Genomic DNA, 20368 nt, shown 5'->3' on the forward strand with positions numbered 1-20368 from the left:
TCGGTTGCTCCCTGATGCCTCCCAACAGCCGTGTGTTTTTAAGTCTGGCCTTTAGAGTTGCTTGTGGTGCAAAGTTTTGTCTGCTATTTGCTGCTCATCACAGGCAGAGGCAGAAGGTTTTTTTTAATCTTACTTCGGGTGAATAGAGTTTAATCATTATTATTAAAAAGTAAATGGTCTAATAACCTACAATGAGTGCTGTAGATTTGCTTGGCAAATATAATCTACTGCATGATTTAATTGATGTAAAAATTATTTAAATTGTATATGTATGTGTTTTAAATTTTGTAACAGAATAATGAGAGATAAGGTGGCATCTATTTTACCAAGAACCGTGTTAAGAAAGAAAACATATAGAGATAGAGTATTCATTTTTCTTTTCTTCTCCTCCTCATAAAATTTCACCCGAGAGAGAGCAAGACCCTTACCCAGGCCTGTCTGACCCCCCCCCCCCCGGCGTGTGGTTCCCGGGTGGGAAACTTACACTAAGCGCAGCCTGAATCTCACTCCAGAATGGTCTGAAAACCGGGGTTTCCCTACAGCAAAGGGAAGCAGCCTGCCGGCCACCCGGGACGCCTTGTTCTGACACCGGGGCCTGCCCGCCCCCAGGAGGCGGCAGCTCCTTGTCTTTACTTGGAGGAATTCCCATCTCCGCCTGATTTGATTCGGGTCCAGTTTGAGACCATAAGAGCCTGCTACGTTTCGCTTAATGCTTCCCTATTTGGGCCACAGAACTGACACCAAAGAATGTCAACAAAAATCCCCGCCATACCAGAACTCAGGAAAGCTCTACTGCTCACACAGTTCGCAAACCGGGGCGCCTACTTCCGTTTGCTCCCGAGGGCTGCGTCTCCCGGGTTTGCAAACCGTACAAGCAATAAAGCTTTCCTAACCTAATTCCCATATTCCAGAGATTTTTGTTGACAAGCCACAGAACCGGGAGAAACCAATCTGCACAGCGCACACGTTTGGTGCGCAGCGGACACTGAAGGGCACCGTGACACGTGCTGAAATTGCAAGGCGAGATGCTGGCTTGGAACGGGAGCAGGCGCGGCCGGCGGTGCCGCCTGGACAGGGACGAGCAGGCGCTGGGCTCCAGGCTGGTGTGTGCGGGGATCGAAGGACGGTTGTGCCTAACAACACCTGTAAATGTTGTAACACATTTAAAAAAACATGCTGACTTTTATTAAAGGTCTAATGCTATTCAAAGAGCATATGTGCATGAGTTAAAACACACAAAGGAAATAAGTGTGAAGTGTCAAAAAATACAAAATCAATCCGAGACATGAAACAAAAACTTCCATTCTGTGACTCAAAATCGAAAGGCACTTTGCTTCACAAAAAGTGGTCTTTTGACATATGCGGAAGCCTTCAGTTCCCAGGGCCGGGGGACTCTCCCGCCAGTCTTCATTCGAAGCTCCACTGCCGGCTTGCTGACTACAGAAGGGACCAGAACATCACCCCACGGCCCCAGCAGGTGACCACACGTATGTGCACACGGTGCCACATCTGTGGGCAGCAAATGAGTCAGTTTTTCACTAGCCATTCGACAAAGTCACCCACGGGTGTCACAGCGTCAACTTTCACTGGGGGGACCTCGTCTCCAGGCCCGGCTTTCCTCCGGTGACTCATGTGTGAGCCAAGTCGTCCCCACAGTGCCAGGGCTGGCTTTGCACGGTCCCGCTTCCCAGGCAGGAGAAGAATCCAAGTGACCACGAGGAAGGCCACCCACTGGACAAGTGCCGCCATCACTCAGGCACCCCAACCTGTCGGGAGTCTGCTTGCTTCCTGAGAGAGCCCTCGGAGACCCGCGGGCAGGTCTCAGTCTGGGCAGGGGTGGGTGAGAAAGGCCCCGGGAGAAGAGCTTCGGGACGGTCACTTCTGCTAATACAGTGGCAGCGATCACCACCATCACCCCGTTCCTGCCCACTGTCGGTGTGCATGCCGCGCATGCCAGGATTAACACACAACGCAGAGAACTGCCACACAAGTCCACCAAACGACGGGGTGGGGAGGCTGCCCCTCTTCCTGGCTGTGTTCTCGGTGCCTCCATCCACAGCTGCCTCCATGATCTGTGGGATGTCCCCAACTCGCCGTCAGAGGGGCCGGCGCTCCGGACGTCTCCCTGATGGGACGTGCCTTTCTTTGCCCGTCCTCCCACGGCCACGCTCCGGGCTGCGCAGTGCGTACGTAGGGCTGATGGAATGGACGGACGTCACAGGGAGGTTCTCGAGAGCTCGGCCCCAGCCCGTTCTGCAGGTCTCCTGGCTCACGGGTCATCCTGGAGAAGCCCTCAAGGAGTTTCTTCCCAACTTCCCCCTCCCTAAAGAGAAGAGACCGCATCGTGGCGGTCGCCAGGAACAGAGGCTCAGTGCCCAGAGGTTACGCCCGGGGCGGGGTGGGGCAGGGATAACACATTTTTATTTTTAAAAATATATACATATATCACTAAAATTGACTTTTCTTTTACAGAAACATTTACCACTAATATTCTAAACAACAGTCTGGAGAAACCTGATCTAAACACACTATGATACACAAATGTTTGGACTGCAAGTAACAGAACATTCAACCCAAAGGAGCTTAAACGACAGTGAGGGCTTTTTGCCTGTTTGACTTAATAAGAGTAAGGTGTTTATCGGCGCTGGGTCCAGGTCAGCAATGGCAGGAATCTGGACTGGTCTCTCTGCTCTGTTCCTGGTCTTCTCCTCTTGGTTGTCTGATGGCTGCTGCAGCTCCAAGCATCACATCCTCATCTGGCAAAGGCAGTGAGTGGAGGGCAGAGTGTCTTACCTCAACTCACCTCTTAAATGGGATGAACGGCATTCCCAGAAGCGCCTTTCCCCACCCGGCTGCCCACAGTAGACCTCCCCTCACATCTCCTGGGCTGAAAACTGGGCCCGGCCCCTCCCCGCCGAGATCAAGAGTGCTCCCTCTCCACTGGTGGCTGAAAGGCCCCGGTTCTGTTTGGAGGAACGAGGGGGAGAGGTGCTGGGGCAGAGCCCTCAGTGCCCCCCATGGTGGGGAGCGGAGGCAGCGAGCTGCAGAAGGTGGGCCCCGAGGAACCCTGAGCAAGGCCCCCGTGAGCAGGCAGGAGGCGACTCCCCGAGTCCTTCTCCACCCACCAGTCCATCACAGGAGCCGCAGGGTATGGGGGCGTGGGGGGGACAGTGAGCCGGACCCCGAGCGGAGACGGGCTCTGTGCTCCAGCCTGAGGGTGCCAGAGACGAGGACCAGCTTCGTGAATGGGCGGTCTCCTAGCTCGCCACTGTCCGACTCTGTGCCCCAGACAGAACACGGACCACAGCCCACGCCAGGGGCAAGGGGGCATGAATGGGGGCAGTGGGGGCATGAATGGGGGCACGACTATGGGGTGGGGGTGTGAATGTGGGGTGAGGGCATAATTAGGACAGTGAGGGGGACGAATGGGTGCATGAATGTGAAGTGGGGAATGAATGGAGGGCAGTGGGGGCATGAATGTGGGGTGGGAGCATGAATGGGGACATGAATGTTGAGTGGGGCAGGAATAGGGGACAGTGGGGGTATGAATGGGGACAGTCGGGGCATGCATGGGGGCATGAATGTGGAGTGGGGCATGAATGTGGAGTGGGGCGTGAATGTGGGGGCAGTGGGGGCCTAAATAGGCGGGCCTGAATGGGGGACATGGCCACTGCCCTCCTGCTCTTGGATTCCCTGTGTAGGGGTGACTCCTGCAAGGGGTGCAACAGACCCCATGCCCTTCAGGAGAGAGGCTCAGAGTGGGATTAGGGGTGACAGCCTGGCACCCTCGCCTCAGTGGTATTGGGACTAACGAGCATCCTGCCGTGGCCCAGCTGGTCTCAGCTGGGGCGGACCATTAAACGTGGACACAATGCAGCTCTGGCTTTGCGGAGCGGCCCTCCCGCTGTTTGGGGATAATTGTCCCAGCGGCGGGTCTCAGCCTGCGTCCAGAAGACGGCGTCTCAGACGGGCAGGCCGGCAGGCCTGGGAGCACGGCCAGGGCCCTCCACGGGCCTGAGGAGGAGCCAGGCCGGAGGGGAGGGCCCTGGCTGGGCCACTTGCCGCCTGTCCCTGTGTGCAGCCCCCGTTCCAGCTGCCCAGGCTGCAGACAAGCGCCACCGAGGACTCTCCCAGCTGGGGGCTGGCGGGGCCCGGCCTGCAGACGGCTCCTGTCCTCTGCTGGGCTGGAGACATCTGCACGGACCGGGGCAGCCACGCAGACGACACATAAAATGGGGAAGTCGTTGGTCTGCTCACAGCCCAGGCACTAAGTGGCCTCACCTCTGGGAGGCCCAGCTCCTGGCTGCAGCTGGTCCTTGGCTGCTGGTCACCAGTAAGGGTGTGCCTGGCCCGGGCAGACAACAGAGGGGAAAGAGCCAGCCTCTGGGCACGTCTCCTCTGCCAGGGTCTGTGTCTGTCACCTTCCGGTCCTGCTGTCTGTCTACACGGAGGATTCCTTCTCCCCTAGCAGCAACCACACCCAGTTTGTAGTGCTCTGCTGGCGGCTGGAAGCTTTTAACATATTTGCAACTAGGGACTAAATGCAAAAATCCAAAGGCTGGAGGGACGGCTGGAGCCCACAGTCCCTGACCAAGGGGACAGGGCAGCCGGGCTGAGGGAGGCCCGGCTTATGCAAGTTCAGCCAGAGACCCCTCCGGAATCCTGAGGAGCCCTGGAGAGCAGCGTGTGGGTTCAGGAGGAGACTGGAGGGAACGGGGGCTGACGTTGGTCCCGGTCCCAGACCCAAGTAAAGGCTGCCAAGTCCAGTGGGGGCTGCAGAGCCTGGGGGCTGGGGACAGGCTGGGAGGGGGCGGGGAGGCCTCTGCCCCCACAAACCCCCTGCTTTTATCTCTTCTGCTCATCCCCTGGCTCCACTCCCATCCCCCGAAGAGGGCATCTGCACACTCCACCTCAAGCCCTGGGCACCAGCTCAGGTCCCTCCTGGCCCTGAAACCATGTGTCCTTGGCCCCAAGCCCACCGGACCTGCTGGGCACTCTCTTGACTCTGCCACATTCCGCAGGGGGACCCCCGCCCCCTCCTGACTGTCTCTTCCCTAAAGAATACAGCAATTTTTGTAATCCTTAATACAGCTTCCTGGTTTAAAAAATTCAGGCTGGGGGCCGGCCTGGTGGCACAGTGGTTAAGTTCGCATGTTCCGCTTCAGCGGTCCAGGGTTTGCTGGTTGGGATCCCAGGTGCAGACATGGCACCGCTTGGCACGCCATGCTGTGGTAGGCATCCCACATATAAAGTAGAGGAAGATGGGCACGGATGTTAGCTCAGGGCCAGTCTTCCTCAGCAAAAAGAGGAGGACTGGCAGCAGTTAGCTCAGGGCTAATCTTCCTCAAAAAAAAAAAAATTCAGGCTGAACCAAGGGCAGACATGGAAACAAGGTCTCCCCTGTCGCTAGTTCCCAGGGGCAGAGGCCACCACCGTGACCAGACATGTGGAAGAGTGAGGGGGCTGTGGGCTCACTTAGAACATCGAGGCAATGGCTCTGGGTTGTGAGGTGCCGCATGGTGCCTCAGGCTGCACAGCATCCACCCTCACTCACTGGTGCCCTCAGATGGATACGCGTCCAGGTGTTTCCAGCTTTGCCTAGAGCATGTGCACGCAGGCGAACATCCCCCAGGATGGAGCCGGGCAGGGGAAAGGCTGGCTGGACCTGGGCCTTGGTTAAGTTGATGGGCACTGTCTCTCCTCCCTGAATCTCAGACTCAAACTCTGGCCAGTAACTGGGGGTGCCTGTCTCCCCACCCTGCCCTCCCGGCCCCTCTCAAAACCCGCAGTCCGTAGGTGACAATACTCTTTCTGGGCAGCCTGTGTTTACATTTCTCTGCTTATGGGTGAAGTCAAGGAGCCTTTAGCAAGCAGCGGCCCGGGTTTGCTCTTGCACACTGCGTGCAGGCCGCCTGACGGCAGTCCTTACTCACTGACGGGAGCGCCGTGGGAGCAAAGCGGCCCTTTGTCAGCCAGATGAGTTAGACACAGTTCTTCCCAGTTTGTCGCACATCCTTTGGCTTAAAAGGTTACATCTGTGCAAAATGTCACAACTTGTAATTTAATTAAATGCATCAGAAATTTTTTTTCTGGCTTCTGCTTTTGTGTCATGCGGAGGGAAGCCTTCCTCACCCTGAGCCTGTAAAGCTGCCTCCTGCGGTTTTCCGAATGCTTTCGTGGCGCAGCTTTTTTTGCCTTTATATTTCTGGTCCATATGGAATTTATTTTGGAGTGAGGAGACCAGTGTCATGTTTTTTTCCCCAGACAGCCAACTCCTTGTCCCAGTACCCTTTATTAAATAATGCCATTTTCCTCATGGATTTAAATGCCAAAGAATTCTATGTTAAAGAGTCACACAGACCTCCGATCTGTGTGTCCAGTCTACCGCCCATAACAAAATATTCCAATCGGTTCTATGACAGTCCACCCTCGGGCAGGACTACAGCCTTCTTTCTCAGAATTTTACAGGCTTGTCTTTTTTCTTTTTTTTTACTTTTTTAATTGTGATAAAATATACCTAAAATTTACCATTTTAACCATTTTTACGTGCACTGTTCAGTGGCATTAAGTACGTTTACATCATTGTATAGCCGTAACCGCCGTCCGTTTCCTGAACTTTCCCATCTTCCCACACTGACTCTGTCCCCATTAGACACTCACTCCCTGGCCCCCGGCCCCCACCATTGCGCTTTCTGTCTATGAATTTGACTGCCCTAGGGACCTCGCATGAGTGGAATCATAAAGAATTTGTCCCTTTGTGACTGGCTTATTCTACTTAGCATAATGTCTTCAAGGTTCATCCATGTTGTAGTGTGTGATAGAATTTCCTTCCTTTTTAAGGCTGCATAATAGTCCATCGCATGGATTGTTTGCTTGTCCATTCATCTAACAATGGACATCTGGGTTGTTGCCAGCTTTCGGCTACTGTGAATAACGCTGCTATGAACACAGGTGTACAATATCTATGGATGTCCTTGCTGTCAATTATTTTGGGCATATACTCAGAAGTGGGATTGCTGGACCATATGGTAATTCTATTTTTGAGGAACCACTATCCTGTTTTCCATAGTAGCTGCACCGTTTACACGCCCAACACGGGGTTCCAATTTCTCCACACCCTTGCCAACACTTACTATTTTCTTTTTTTGGATTTTTTTTGATAGTAGCCATCCCAGTGGGTGTGAGGTGTTACCTCACCGAGGGTGTGATTTGCATTTCCCCGTGACAAACGATGCTGAGCATCTTTCCATGTGCTGTTTGTTGGTCACTGGTGCATTTTCTTTGGAGACATGTCCGTTCAAGTCTTTTTGGGTTCTTTATTCTTGAACCTTTATTTTCCTCATGGACTTCAGAATTGGTTCCTACGGTTATAGAAAAACATCCTGCAGCTACTTTTACTGGGTTGCATTCAATGTATGGATCAATTTGGGGGGACTGTGGCCACACCCCTCCTTGGTTTTCCTTTCCCAGTCTCCTCTGCCCCCTCCCTGTGGTTCTAAGCATCACCACACACGACCATGCCAACAGCTGTTCCCCAGCTCTGTCCTGAACTCCCCAATGCTACCCTACAGCTCACCAGAGTGTCCTCAGGTCTCTCCATGACACTGGATCAAATTTAACTGCTGACCCTACACAACCGCCCTCCTGGCCTGTTCACCTGTTTCCCAGTGGCAGCAGTGGCTCAGGTGACCACTGGGCACCATCCTTGTCTCCCCGCTCCCTCACCTTGGAGGAAGTCAGGGTCCTGGCAGGAGAAAGAGGCAAAGAGAGAAAAGGACTTTTATGAAGGGCCATTTACCAAAGTGGCAACAATGGGTGGGTCGAACCAGAGGGTGGTAAGGGTCCTGGGTAGGGGCTGGTCCTAGAGCCCTGAGAGGGTAGGAAAGTTCACAGGGAGAGGACAGGTCTTCGCCCAGCAGGAAGGGAGCTGGGGAAATTCCCCAACCTCTGGGCAGGAGGCCAGACTCACCAGGAAGCCAGCGGTGGGTGGGGGATGGGGCTGTCTGTCCGGGAGCACTGGGAGGGTGGAAAGGGAGGAGGGCAGGTCTGGGCAGCAAACTGCGAATACCCAGCCCACCCCCTTCCCTACCCTCTGCCCCAACCTCTTCTAGCTCAGGGCCTCTGGGTGGACATCTGACCATCCCCACCCCCAGTCCTGCTCTCCCATCCACTCTGTTTGGCGCCCGGCAGCTCTCCAAAACCCTCATCTGAGCAGGTCTCAGCTGGCATCAAACCCTCCTTTGGCGCCACACTGTCCTTAGGATGAAGTCCGAGCTCCTTGATCACCTGGCCACAGGTCCCGGGCCACAGGTTCCCAGCCTCCTCCCCCACTCCCACCTCAACCCCTCCACGGGTCTGCTCCCACCACGGGTCCTTCCTGGGAGCCTGCACAGTGGCGCCACCCGCTGCCTGGCATCCTCCAGGCCTCTCCTAGCCCTCCCCACTGCAGGTGGGTTTCCGCCTGCACAGCGGGTGTGAGGCTCCCTCCGTGCTCCCACCCGGGGCAGGGCCTGATGGCTGTTACGGCGTTTTGTGGAGTGCCACGGCGAAGCAGCAGCCGGCCCGGGTGCAGGGTACGGTGGGCACTGTCGCAGCGTGTGAATGCTGCCCATGCCGTGAGGCCCAGACCCCCTGGCACAGCGCCCTCCTCAAGCGCATCTCCCACGACTTGCCTCCACTTTCGCCGCTCACCTCCGCGCCTTCCTCAAGGCCCCCCCCCGCACCTGGAAGGGAGGAATGCCGGACGCTCGAGCCCTCCACCAGGCGTCTCCCACGTCGCCCCCGCCCCCAGCGTTAATCCTCCGCCTCCGGGCTCCCGGGACACCGGATACCTGTACTGCAGAGCCTGGCACGGAGCGAGCAGCCCGTGAGAACTTACCCCCGGAACAGTGAGCACCTCCGGAGCCCCCAGACCACCCCCGCCCCTCGGCAGACTCTAGCGCACAGTCGGTGTCCGCGCAGGACAGCGTCCTCGCCCCCGCCCCTCGCCCGGCCTAGAACCCCCGGCAAGGGAGCGCGGGGGCGCGGGAGGAGGGATAAGGGCCGGGCGGGCTGCGCCTCTGGGACTCACCGTACCTCCTCCACCCTCCGCCCCTCATTAGGGCGGGCGGGGCCAAAGGTTGGGGATCGGGGCGCGGCTGGAGCCTGGGCTCCCGGAGCGAGCTTAAGCGTTAACCCGCGGGCCCAGGGCCAGGACGCGGGGATGCTTTGGTCACGGGGTTCCGCCTGGTAAGGAGGGGCGGGTCCCCAAGCCGAGGCGGGGAGGGGAGGGGGTCCGGGGACGAGTGGGGAGGAGGGCGGGGCCCAGGTGGCCGACGGGTGGGCGCGCGGGGCGGGGCTGCTGCGCCACTGGGGGCGGGGGCCGCGCTCACCTGGCGCCCTGGGCCCGCCCTAACCTGGATTTCCGGGGGTCGGGGGCGGGGCTGGACCGGACCGGGGCGGGGCGGGGGCGGGGCTGGACCGGACCGGGCGGGGCGGGGCGGGGCGGGGCGGGGCGGGCGCCGCAGACGTCAGGGACCCGCCGCGCGAGGCCGCGGGCCGCCGCTCTGCGCGTGGGCTCGGCCGGGGCTGCCGCGAGCGTGCGGGCCGCGCCGGGCATGTCCTAGGCGGCGGCCCCGCCCAGCGCTCGGCGGGCCGGGCGGGAGGGCAGGGGCCGAGCCGGGACGAGCCGGGGCCGAGCCGCAGGTAAGACGCGCCGCCCTGTGCCCGCGGCGCCGGGGCCTCCCTCGCCCGCACCTGCGCGCCTGCGGGGACGGGGCAGGGGACAGGGGGCAGGGGCGCGGGGCCCGGCGGGACCGGACAAAGGCGCGGGGCTAGGGGGCCGCCGGCGCACCTGGCCAGGCCGGTCCCCGCCGGCTCGGAGGCGGCCGAGGTCTCCGCCAGGCCGGGAGGAGCCGCCCGGAGCGCGTCTCCGCGGCCTGGAGAGGGGGGCGCAGGCCCGGGTGCCGGGGTCCCCGCCCAGGCACCGGCTCGGCCATGGCCGCCCCCGGCGAGCGCTGATTCAGGAGAAGGCGCCGCTCCCTCCCCCTCCGGGCCCGGCGCTCCCGCCCGGCCGCCTCCCGGCCTGGTCTCTCCTCCCGCGGTCCCTCCCTCCGTCTTCCTCCTCCTCCTCCCTCTCTCCTCATTTCCCTTCGCCGCCGCCGTCGCTGCCTCCTCTCCCGGCCTCCGTTCCCTCTGCTTCCCGCGGCCGCCCGCCCGCCTCGCCTCTCCCAGCCCCTCGGCGACTCCACCTCCTCCCCTCCTCACCTCCAGCCGGGTGGCTCTTCTGGCTGGGGCGGCCGAGGGGACAAGTTTGAGGTGTTTATTATTCTCCCTCCTAGCAACGATGGCCAGCCCAGCCCCGAGCCGGCCGCAGGCTTTTTTGGAGCGTCCACAGCTCCCAGGCCTGGGCTTTTTCAGGATGGGCTGCGGTGGCAGGGGCGGCCTGGCGCCGGCACAGGCTCTGGGGACTTGGCTTCTCTTTGCCCTAAGCAGAGGCTGCGGCCTCCTCTGGGTGGGGTCTCCGTGCCTACTGCCCAGCGGGAGCTGGTGGCAGGTGATGGCAGAGTGTGCGGCGGCGCTGGGATGCGCCGGGGGCTGGATGGGGGCTGGGAAACGCAGTGACGGGGCGGGGCTCTCCGAGAGAGAGCCCTGTCATCTCCCTCAGTGCACCGCTGAGGGGTGTTCTAGCAGGCTAGGGTTGTGGGGGCCTCCGGAGGGCTGCAGGGGCATGGGAGTCCCCGCCCCCCTTGCTCCAGTGCCTGCCTCTCTGGCTGGACCCTGAGGAAGGAAGGCCAGGGGGCCTGGGGTGAGCCAGCTGGAGCTGCCTTCTCCTGGGGCGGATTTTCCCACGTCTTCCCACCTGCCTGCCGGAGGTGACATGAGGGTATGCCGTGGGATTTGTGGTCACTGGGCCTTCACGGATGGGTGGGGCTTGATGGTCCCCCCGCCCCAAGGAGCTGGGCAAAGAGCCTGGCAGCTGAGGCCTCTGGTACGGGCACTGCAGGGACAGAGCCTGGGGAACCCCCCCCCCACCAAGTGCCACACCATGTCTCTCCCTAGTTATTGTCTGCCTCCTGGCCAGCCTCCCGCCTAACCCCACATCTGTTCTCCATACAGTCGGACATCAGCTCAGGGCCTCCAGGGCCAGCCTCACAGGCGTGTGGCCGGCACACTTGCTCAGACCCTGCTTTCCTTTGATGCTCTGCTCTCGATGTTTTGAAACTCTTGTTAATTTTTGAATAGGGCGTTGTTCGTTTTCATTTCGCACTGAGCCCCACAATGATGCAGCGTGTCCCGGGCCTCCAGGGACTCCCCTCTCACTCTAGGACAAGCCCCAGCACTCCCAGGGGCGTACGACCCCTCGTCTGTGCACTGGCTGCCCCTCTGCCTGGACCGAGGTCCCAGGTGCTCACATGCCCACCTTGCTGCTCCCAGCCTCGCTCAGATGTCACCTTTCCTGCTCGCTGCCCTCCCCTGCCCCCTTTTCTCTGAGTCTCTCGCACCTTCTCTCGGAGCCGTTTGCGGGCTTTGCCGCCTGTCCCCCCAGCTGGAGGGAAGCGCTGGGAGGTGGGGATGCTGTGTGTCTTGGTCACAGCTGTCTGTCAGAGCCCAGGAGACAGCCTGGCATGTGGCGGTGCTCAGGACACACTTTACCCAGTGTGTGTGTGTGTGTGTGTGTGTGTGTGTGTGTGTGTGAGCACTGTGAGTGTGTTTGCGGAGGAGGGTGGCCGGGGCACTTGTGGGTGGCTCTGGTACATGGGGAGGCTGTGTGTACACATGTGGCATGGGCGTGTCTGCACATTTGGTGCCTGTGCACCCATGCTGGTGTAATGACACAGCTCTGCTTGTATGCTCTGGATGAGCAGGACACATGTGCAGAAATGTGGACACTGGCTGCATGGGGGCCTGTGCTGCCCTGGGGCAGCAGGACCGAGGGCCTCAGGCTGCCCAGGGCCTGGTCTTGGGGTAACATTGGCCCTTGTCATCACTCAACTTGCCCCCACTGTGCCCCTCAAGCCACCTGTGCTCCCTGTCCATCCGGGGCACCCCAGCCCCTCCGACTCCTCCCTCACCAAGGCCCCTGGGACCTCGGGCACCAAGGCCCCACCTCCCTCCTTGGCACTGAGGGGCTACCTGATGTGCTCATCACCCAGTACTGTTCTGGTCTGGGGGTCTCTGTAGGCCGGCCACAGTGGCTACCAAGGGACATTCTGTCTCCTCTCGCTGATAGGCGTATTGATGGCTCGGGGCTCCTGTGTCCAGCGCCTCTCCCCACCCCAGCGCGGAGCCTGTCCCAGAATGTCCATCTGAGGGAGGCAGATCCTCTGGTTCAGAGTTTTTGTCCTGGGGCGGGTCTGGTGCTGTGGGCCCGGCATTGTGGGGACCTGATGGGCCACGCTGAGTCCCACCCGAGAGCTACTCCTGGTAGGTCACAGGGACATATGGGTCCACACGAAGGCAATATGGCCAGTGCCCCACGAATTCAACCCCTGGCACCTAGAAGAGAGGGAAGAGGCTTGTGTGGGGCCTAGAACGTGAGGGAGGAGCAGGAGTCTTCACCAGGCAGGGGTCCACGGGGCAGACACAGTCAGGGAGGCAGGTGGCCCGATGTGGCTCAGTATGTCTAGAAGCCGCCACTGCAGTGGTGTCGTGAAGGGACTTGAACCTCAGGGGCAAGGTGTGTGCTGGGTGTACTGTGTGTCCAGGGGGCCCAGGCCCAGGCAGGGGAGCCCTGCTCTGATGACTCCTCCCCCTCCAGGGCCACACGGGCCTCGCCAGCGCCAAGATGAGTGTCACCTCCTGGTTCCTGGTGAGCAGCAGTGGCACCCGCCACCGGCTCCCCCGAGAGCTCATCTTCGTGGGGCGTGATGAGTGTGAGCTCATGCTGCAGGTGAGTGGGGGTGCCCTGGGGCTGAAGACAGGGATCAGGCTGGGGGCCGGGAAGGCACCAACCCCACTTGCTGCAGGACACCTGGTGAGGAGGCCTCGACGCGGCCCCAGGCCCCGGCATCTCCACCTGGGCCCTGGACCCACGGGTGAGCTCTAGGCCTTGGGTGGACATGCACAGCTGGGACATGTGCTCACGGGCATGGGTCCCTACCTCTGCGAGTGGGACCTTTTCCCACAAGAGGGCTCTTGGGCTTCTATCTGATTCTCAAGGTGTTGGGGGCCCATCTTTGGAAGGTGCTGGAAGGCAGATCTGTCCATACCCTTGTAGTCTAGGGGCCCCACCTGTGGCATGAGGCAGGGTAGGGAGCTGCAGGGCCAGCTTTGCCCATCAGATTGCCCAGGGGAAGGCTGATGCCCCTTTGAGGTGCCCTGAGCAGGGGACAGGGGCCTTTCTTGGGCACATGAGGCTGGCAGGGCACCGGGCGCTCGGCAGTCAGGGATTCTCTCTACCCCCGTGTCAGAGTCCACGTTTGGCCTCCAGGGGGCTCACACATCTGGCTGTTGGGGAATAAGGAGGGAGGGGTGATGGACTGACCCTGCAGGGTCCACCAGCTCGGACGTCCTTCTCCCCGCTCCTCATGGGTGGATTGAGTCGGGCTCCCTGCAGCCCCGTCCCCTCCCCAGCCTGGCACATGGGCCCCTTTTCCCAAGCCCCCGAGCTCCATGTCCCCACTGTGGGACTCTCAGAAGGAACTGGTGTCCTGGGTGGGCTGCACTGCCCAGTCTGGCCAGGGGGCCCACTCGGGTGTAGGGTGAGGCCTCGCTCAGGTCCTGGTTCCCATGAGCCACCCCAGGATGCGTGGGCTTGGGCTGCAGCTGGGGGTCCCACCCATGGGCAGCAAACGATTGTTCCCAGACATCCTCTGATTTTTTGACTCTGGACCCCGCCAGGCCTTTCGTTGCCGTCGGTGGTTCGTCTCCTAAGCGCCTGTTACCTAGAACGGCCTCTCCCCTTTTTCTCTTCTCTTCGTGCCTCTGGACATTGGAGGGACTGAGTCGGTGGCTCTGTACGGGGTGGGTGCACGTTTTTGTGAAGCATTAGGTGCAGCGGGAGGCCTCGCGGGCCACACGCCTCCATCACAGCTACTCGGCTCTGCTGTTGTCGCCAGGAAGTGGCCTCAGCAGTAGTAAACACATGCGTGGCAGCGCCAGTAACACTTTATTTACAGACGCTGAAATGCCAATTTCACGTCCTCTTCACGTGTCATAGAATAGTCTTTTGATTTTTTTAAAATCATTTCAAGCATAAAGACCGTTCATAGCAGTCAGTTGTCGTGGAGCGGCCGGGGTGAGGTCCAGACCTGGGCGGCTGTCTCCCGATGGTGTCATGAGACGTGACCCCAGTTCTCTCTAGATGGGAAGATCTGAAATGGTCACCACATCCGGCCCTGACCCCTGGCAGGGTTATTGTGTGCCATGCTGAGTTGGTGTGGCCTGTTGGCCCTGCCGTTCCACCCGAGGTGTCCAGGAGGGCCTCTTGGAGGAGGTGGCACTTGATGGGAGCCTGTGGGTGCTGAGGGGCAATAGATATTGGGGGCCTGCGGGTGCCCCAGCGTGGGTGCTCCTCCCGCCCCTGCCTGGCCCTGTCCCCCCACACCAGGCCTCACTCGGCTTGCTGCTTTCTCCAGGTGTCGGGGGAGAGACTGCTGGGGCGTGGTCAGGGTGCTCAGAGTGAGCTGGGGTCCTATTCCTAATTTCTGGCTAATCACTGGCGGAGCCCTGAGCAGGGTGGGAGCAACGGGGGCTCCTCAGCCCTCCGTGCTGGGCCGGCCTCTGGCCTGGGTATACCTGCATTTCTGGCCCTTGCTGACCTGGGCTGTGTGGCCATGTCTCCATCACGTGGGGAAAGCGAGGCTTGGGGAGGTCGTGCAGGTGTGGAGTGAGTGTGGGATTGCTGTCCCCTCCCCACCCCTGCAGTCGCCCCCCACCCTCCTGCCCCCGCCCAACTGCCCCTTGCTCAGGGTGCCCCATCCTCTTGTCCTCCCAGGGGCCACGCCCTCCTGCCACCTCCTTCACCCCTCACTGTGCTAGAGCCCCCGCTAGAGAGTTCCTTCCCTCCCACCACCGCAGCCCGGCCCTGAGTCCACACTGCCATCCAGTCCCATGTCCACACCGCAGCCTGGCCCCCCCTTGTCCACACTGCTGCCACCTAGCCCTGAGTCCACACCACTGCCCAGCCTTGTGTCTACCCCACCACCGCCCTGCCCAAAGTCCATACCACTGATGCCTGGCCTCATGTCCACACTGCTGCCCAGCCCTGTGTCTCCACTGCACTTTCCTGGGATGGCAGCTCCAGGCTTCCTCCAGCCTCTCGCCTCTCCCTGTCTGCCCACTCACCTCTCTCTGGAGGTGCTGTCCACAACCGCAGCCTTGGTTTCCCCCTCTGCTCAGATGATGCAAAGGGTGTCTCCTGCCTCCTGCATTCGTCAGCCTGCTCCGGTGCCTCAGAGGCAGCCCAGACTTGGTGCCACTGAGTGAAACCTGTCATCCTCCTCCCCTTCACCAGGGTCACCATCAGGGTCCCTGCCACGCATACAGGGTCAGACCCTGACCTTCCTTCTCCCTGACCTGCGCCTCGCACATCCCTGAATGCTGTTCCCACCCCAGCGGGTGCAGGGAGAGGCACCCTGGTCCGTCGGGCCCCGCCTCTCCCCACACCTGCCCTGCCGCTCCGGGATCCACCTCGCCCCATCGCGGCCCCTCGGGCGCCGTCGCCCGCGCTGTCCTCAGCAGGCAGCTCCTTTGCACCTCTCCCTGCCCGTGCTCCCAGACCAACGGCCCCCTCTGCGGCTCCTTGAGTTCATTCCCGCGTTTGAAACTCAGTCGTTTTTGTGGGCTCCGCTGTGCCTGGCACTCAGAGAGCCATGCAGGACCCTGCCCTCCTTGGTCTCCACTCCAGGGGGGACTGGCCACAAACGTGTAAGCAGGAGCCCGATGATTCCCCAAGGAGAAACCTGAAGGAGGTGGCACTGGGGGCTGAGGGGCTGACTGCACACGGGGATGGTGTGCTGGTGTTGTGCTGAGAGCTCAGGAGGAGGGGCAGGGGCGGGGCAGAGGCGCTGGTGGGGAGGGGCCTCCATTTGCAGGGGAGAGAGAGGGGGCAGTGTGGTGAGGGGGAAACAAAGCAGCAAGGGACCATCCAGGAGGAGGCCAGGGAGCAGGGGGCCCTTGGGGAGCCTCCAGGCAGGAGGGGGCCGTGGCTTGGAGCTGGGGGCCAGAAGAGGTGGGGAGAACAGTGTTCTGGAGGCAGAGCCTGCCAGCCTGGCCAGGAGCCACCCGTGTCCCCAGTGGCCTGTGTTTGCTCACCACAGTGTCCTGGCTCCCAGTGCAAGTCTGGCACAGAGCTGGTGCCCAGCGAGCGCGTGTTAAATAACACGAATGTGAGCAGGGATGCAGCCCAGGTCTGTCTGGTGTCAGAGCTGAGACTGCCTGCTGTGGCTCCCGCTCCCGGGCGGCCCAGGTGGTCAGGTGCAGGGCCTGTGTGCATGGACACATGCAGCTGTGTATGCGCACACATGTGAGCGCACACGCATGCGCAAACGCACGTACACGTGTATGCACATGTGTGTATGTGCACAAGCACGCGTGCGGATGTGTTGCACTGTGTGTCTGTGTGTGCACGTGTGTATGCGTGCTCATAGCAAGGTGTCCTCTCTGCTCCTGCCGGCTCACCCTGTGGGAGTGTGTGACGGCCGGGATCCGTCTGCTCGCATCCTCACCCAGAAACTGTGGCCCTGAGCGAGCGAGCCCTGGGGCCCCCTGCACACACAGCAGGCTGAGCCTATCACTGTGGGCACTGTGGCGTCGCTGGGTGACGCTGGCTCTGAGCTGGCAGTAGGGTGACCCCAGAGCCCTGGGCTGTGGCACTGCTGGGATCTGCATGGCCGGGTGGGGCTTTTCCCCCCCGGAAGGTGTCAGACACGAATTTTGGAAGCTCGTGTTTATTCTGTTTTAAAGTGAGTAGGAACAGTTAGACCCTTTTCCAAAAATCTGTGTGTTTGGAGCTTCTTCGGGTTGTTTTATGTGTCTGTTCCACACCCGCTCCTCTTCTTGTGCGGTAGGCTGTTCTCCAGAGGACCTGATTCGTGTCCTTTTAAGTCTCGAGTCCTGGGCCGAGGGGCTACCTCCAGCCCTCAGAGGGGACTTCCAGCCTCTGAGCACTGGGGCTCGATGGGTTGGAGTCTGCTTCTGGCCTGGGGTATCGGGGCTGGGAAGGAGGGCTCCGGAGGTGGGGTCCTCCCTGCCATTCCCCGTGAGCCCTGTGCTCCATGCAGTCTGGGGAGGGGCTTGACGGGTGCTGTGCCTGGTGCCGGAGCCCTGGCTGGGAGCAGAGTGTTGGTCGGGGGAGTGGATGGGGCAGCCCGGGCTCTGGGTGCAAATGGAGAGCAGGGGGCTGTGCCAAGTCCAAGGAGACAGAAGGTGGGTGGGTGGGCAGGGTGGGGCTTCTCGCTGGGAGAGGGAAGGTGGGCTCAGGGAGGGTGGTGGCCCTGGGCAGAGGACCCAGGCCTAGGAGAGGGCAGAGCTCCTCCAGAGCCCGCAGAGCGGTCTGGCCAGCAGGCCAGCTGGGGCGGGGTGGGGAGGGGAAGGTTTAGAGAGGCCTCCAGGGTCTGTGGCTCGTGGGACAAGCCTGGCCTTTCCTCCCCGGCTGGGAGCCCCAGGAAGTTTCAGCAGAAGAGGGACAGGCAGCGCCTGATGGGGGCTGGGAGGACAGGACAGAGGTGGGGATGGAAGCAGGTGGACGGACCGAGGGGTGCCAAGGAGGAAGGCCAGAGGGCCTTGGTGCCTGGGGGGCTGGAGAGCGTGGCTGGAGCAACTGGGGGCTTGGATGGCGGCATTCCCCAGGGAAGGCCATCAGGTCAGGCAGGCAGGGAGGAACTGGGTTTGGCCGGGCCGGGCTTGAGACGCGGAAGGTGGCCGGGGATGTGTCTGGGAGCTGGGGATCTGAGGCTCAGGAGGGAAGGGAGTGGGTCACGCTGGAAAGATCATCCCCAAAGCCTCTCTGGGGGATTACTCTTCAGCAGAGGTGGCGTCCAAGCCCAAGGGACAGAATCCCCTTAGTGCTGCCCATCCCACCCCCGTCCGCCTTGGCCAGACAGAGCCTGGGGCTGGCCCGTGTCCCACTGCATCTTGGTGCAGAGTCGGTAAGCCCTTTCCACACCCACGGACCCCCGGGAGGTCTGATGTCTGGCCGCGAGGAGGGCAGAGCCTGGCCCTCAGGCCCACTTTCGGGAGACAGTGGGTGCCTCAGGCCCAGTGGCACCCGAGTGTGGAGCAGGCTGAGGCGGGCAGCTGGCCTGTCCTCGAGCCCTGGGCTGAGCACCGGAGGGCGCACAGGAGGCGGTGAGGCCCCGTCCTCCCAGCTGCTAGGCTGGACTCTAGGAGTCGTGGTGCCTGAGCCAGCGGCCGCCGAGGGGACAGTTCACTGACCTGAGGTGGGTGAGCTTGAGCACCAGGCAGCCCCGGAGACCTGCTGATTCTTGTCAGCCCCACCCCCTGGCTGGGTCCTGGGGAAGCCCCTTCAAGGCCCTACAGCCAGGAGACCGAGGCCAGGAGAAGGGAGTGCCAGCATCTCCCAGCGGTCCCTGTCCCCCCGCCCCCTGCCTGTGCCAGGTAGGGGAGGCCCAGGCCAGGGCCACCGGGAGGGCTGCAGTGGAGGGTCACCAGGGCTGGCTTCTGGGGGAGGTGAGCACTGGGCGGTCTGGGTCGGGGACAGGCTGAGGAGTCTGATGGAGGAGATGGTGCCCAGCGTCCAGGGCAGAGGCTGTGGCCAGGAGCGTCCAGCTTTGGAGCCAACTTTGGGTGAGGAATTCAGGATGGGGGTGGCAGAGGGGATGCCTAGGGGAGAGGGAGTAGGTCTCAAGGTCAGAATCACCTTGCCAGAGGTGCTTGGCTTTGGGAGGTAGGTGAGTTGGCCCCAGGAGGCCATCAGGAGCAGTCCTGGGGGCCTCTCAGGGAGGACACCTGGAGCAGGCTGAGCTGCTGACGTGTGCTTCCCTGGTTCACGTGGACGGCACTGGGGCAGGTGCTTGGGGTGGCCCTCGTGTCAAGGAGGCCCTGGCTGGCCCCCGCAGACTCTGCTCTGCCCTCTAAACTGCCCCTGCACCCCTTCTGGACGATCAGGGGTTGGTGGCAGAATGAGGTGTGGGCCCTGCCCCCCTCTCTCTTCATACCACCCCTCCCCCATGGTCCCCCACTGCAGTGTCCTTGTTGTGGGTCAGGCCAGCCACCGTGGGGCCTCTGAGTCCAGGAGAGGCTGGAGCACGGAGGCCGGTGCTCAGGTCGAGGGCTGTGGCCCCCACCAGCCCCATCCGTTACCGTCTCCTCCAGGGCCCGCCCTGGCATCTCTGCTGAGCTGAGTGACCTTGGGTGGGGGCAGGGCTGATGGAGAGCCTCTGTCCACCCCCATCCTGACCCCGCTGTGCCCTCAGGTCTCTGGATGAGGAAGGAGGCCCTGCCCTGGAACTGGTCACTACAAGATGGTGCTGGAGGGACTGGGCAGGTGGGGAGTGTCAGAGAGGGCTCCGTGGTTGTGGCTGACTCTGGGGGAATGCGAGACTGGGCACTCACCTGTGAGAACTGAGACGCCCGGCGGTGTGGTGACGTCGGGACTTGGGTCCTGGGCCACCCTCTCGTGGGCTGGGGCCATCCTGTCCAGGCAGACAACGAGTGTGCAGGCCCCATCATTCCCACTTGCGTCCTGGAGGCGGGCCTGGGTGTCTTGTGGCGTACCACCTGGCAGGTCCACAGGGTCACGGACTGTCACCTGGGCCAGGGCTGGACAATGCCCCTGGGTGGCCACTTCTGCTGGCCTCTCCTGAGCTGGGCCCCAGGCCTGCAGCTCCTCACGTGGTAGGGGACCTGTGAGGGAGATGGGTGACTGGCCTCAGGGAGGGGGTCCCGGGGGCCTGGGAAGAGTTAGAATTGCTCAGGGCTGAAGTACCTGTGTGTGTGCCTGTGTGCACGTGTGCAAGGAGGCTGGGTGGCAGGGTGTGCTCAGGATGTGTGAGCTATGTGCATGTGAGCGTACAGCGGTGGGGTCTGAGAGGCATCACACATGCGTGTGTGTGCACGTGTGCATCACTTGGAGAGGTTATATGTGCCCCTGCGCGGATGGCTGGGCAGCAGGTTGGGGAGGCCTCTCCCTGAAGCCCCCCAACCCTTTGATCCTCCCTCTGGGCTCTGCCCGACTTGCCTAGCCGCCCCCGCCTGCCCTTGGGAGTGAGCAGCGTGTCCCAGATGATCAGAGGTTTCCCAGCCGCTCCCACGGCTGACCCAGGAGCAGCCTCCAGGATGGGAGCAGCACTGGCCTATTGGTGCTGGGGAGGGGGGTCACACGGGGAGGGGCTGGGTGGTAGCTGCAGGGTGAGAGGAACTGGCCCTGGCATCTTGGAAAATCCCTGTGGCCAGCTCCAGTGGCCGGGAGGGCTGGCTGGGCCAG

At 61.4% G+C, this 20368-nt stretch overlaps 1 protein-coding gene and 1 long non-coding RNA gene across 15 annotated transcripts in view; one reads left to right on the forward strand and one right to left on the reverse strand.

The window, feature by feature from the left end:
- Window positions 1-1162: 1162 nt before the first annotated feature.
- LOC103540567 (uncharacterized) lies at window positions 1163-10509 on the reverse strand. 9 transcript variants are annotated; one of them, XR_011533087.1, is made up of 5 exons: window positions 9076-9210; window positions 8673-8723; window positions 7658-7744; window positions 7134-7361; window positions 1163-2756 (listed from the first exon to the last, which is right to left on the reverse strand). It is a non-coding gene; the product is annotated as an uncharacterized lncRNA (long non-coding RNA). The 9 variants fall into 9 exon arrangements; XR_011533080.1 differs by lacking the exons at window positions 1163-2756; window positions 9076-9210 and adding an exon at window positions 10246-10509 and having other exon boundaries at window positions 7130-7361; XR_011533079.1 differs by lacking the exon at window positions 1163-2756 and having other exon boundaries at window positions 7130-7361.
- The window catches only part of CEP170B (centrosomal protein 170B), a 28585-nt gene continuing 17321 nt past the window's right edge, over window positions 9105-20368 (forward strand). For 2 of the 6 annotated variants that reach the window (XM_070594379.1, XM_070594382.1), the window contains exons 1-2: window positions 9105-9228; window positions 12740-12871. In XM_070594379.1, coding sequence (XP_070450480.1) covers window positions 12767-12871 — 105 coding nt within the window. In that variant the 5' untranslated portion in view covers window positions 9105-9228; window positions 12740-12766. Of the gene's footprint in view, window positions 9229-9514; window positions 9685-10752; window positions 10865-12739; window positions 12872-20368 lie in introns of those variants that run through there. The other 4 variants (XM_070594383.1, XM_070594381.1, XM_070594378.1 and 1 more) reach the window with 4 other exon arrangements.

This window comes from Equus przewalskii, chromosome 25 (assembly GCF_037783145.1).
Source record: "Equus przewalskii isolate Varuska chromosome 25, EquPr2, whole genome shotgun sequence".
Lineage (NCBI taxonomy): Eukaryota > Metazoa > Chordata > Mammalia > Perissodactyla > Equidae > Equus > Equus przewalskii.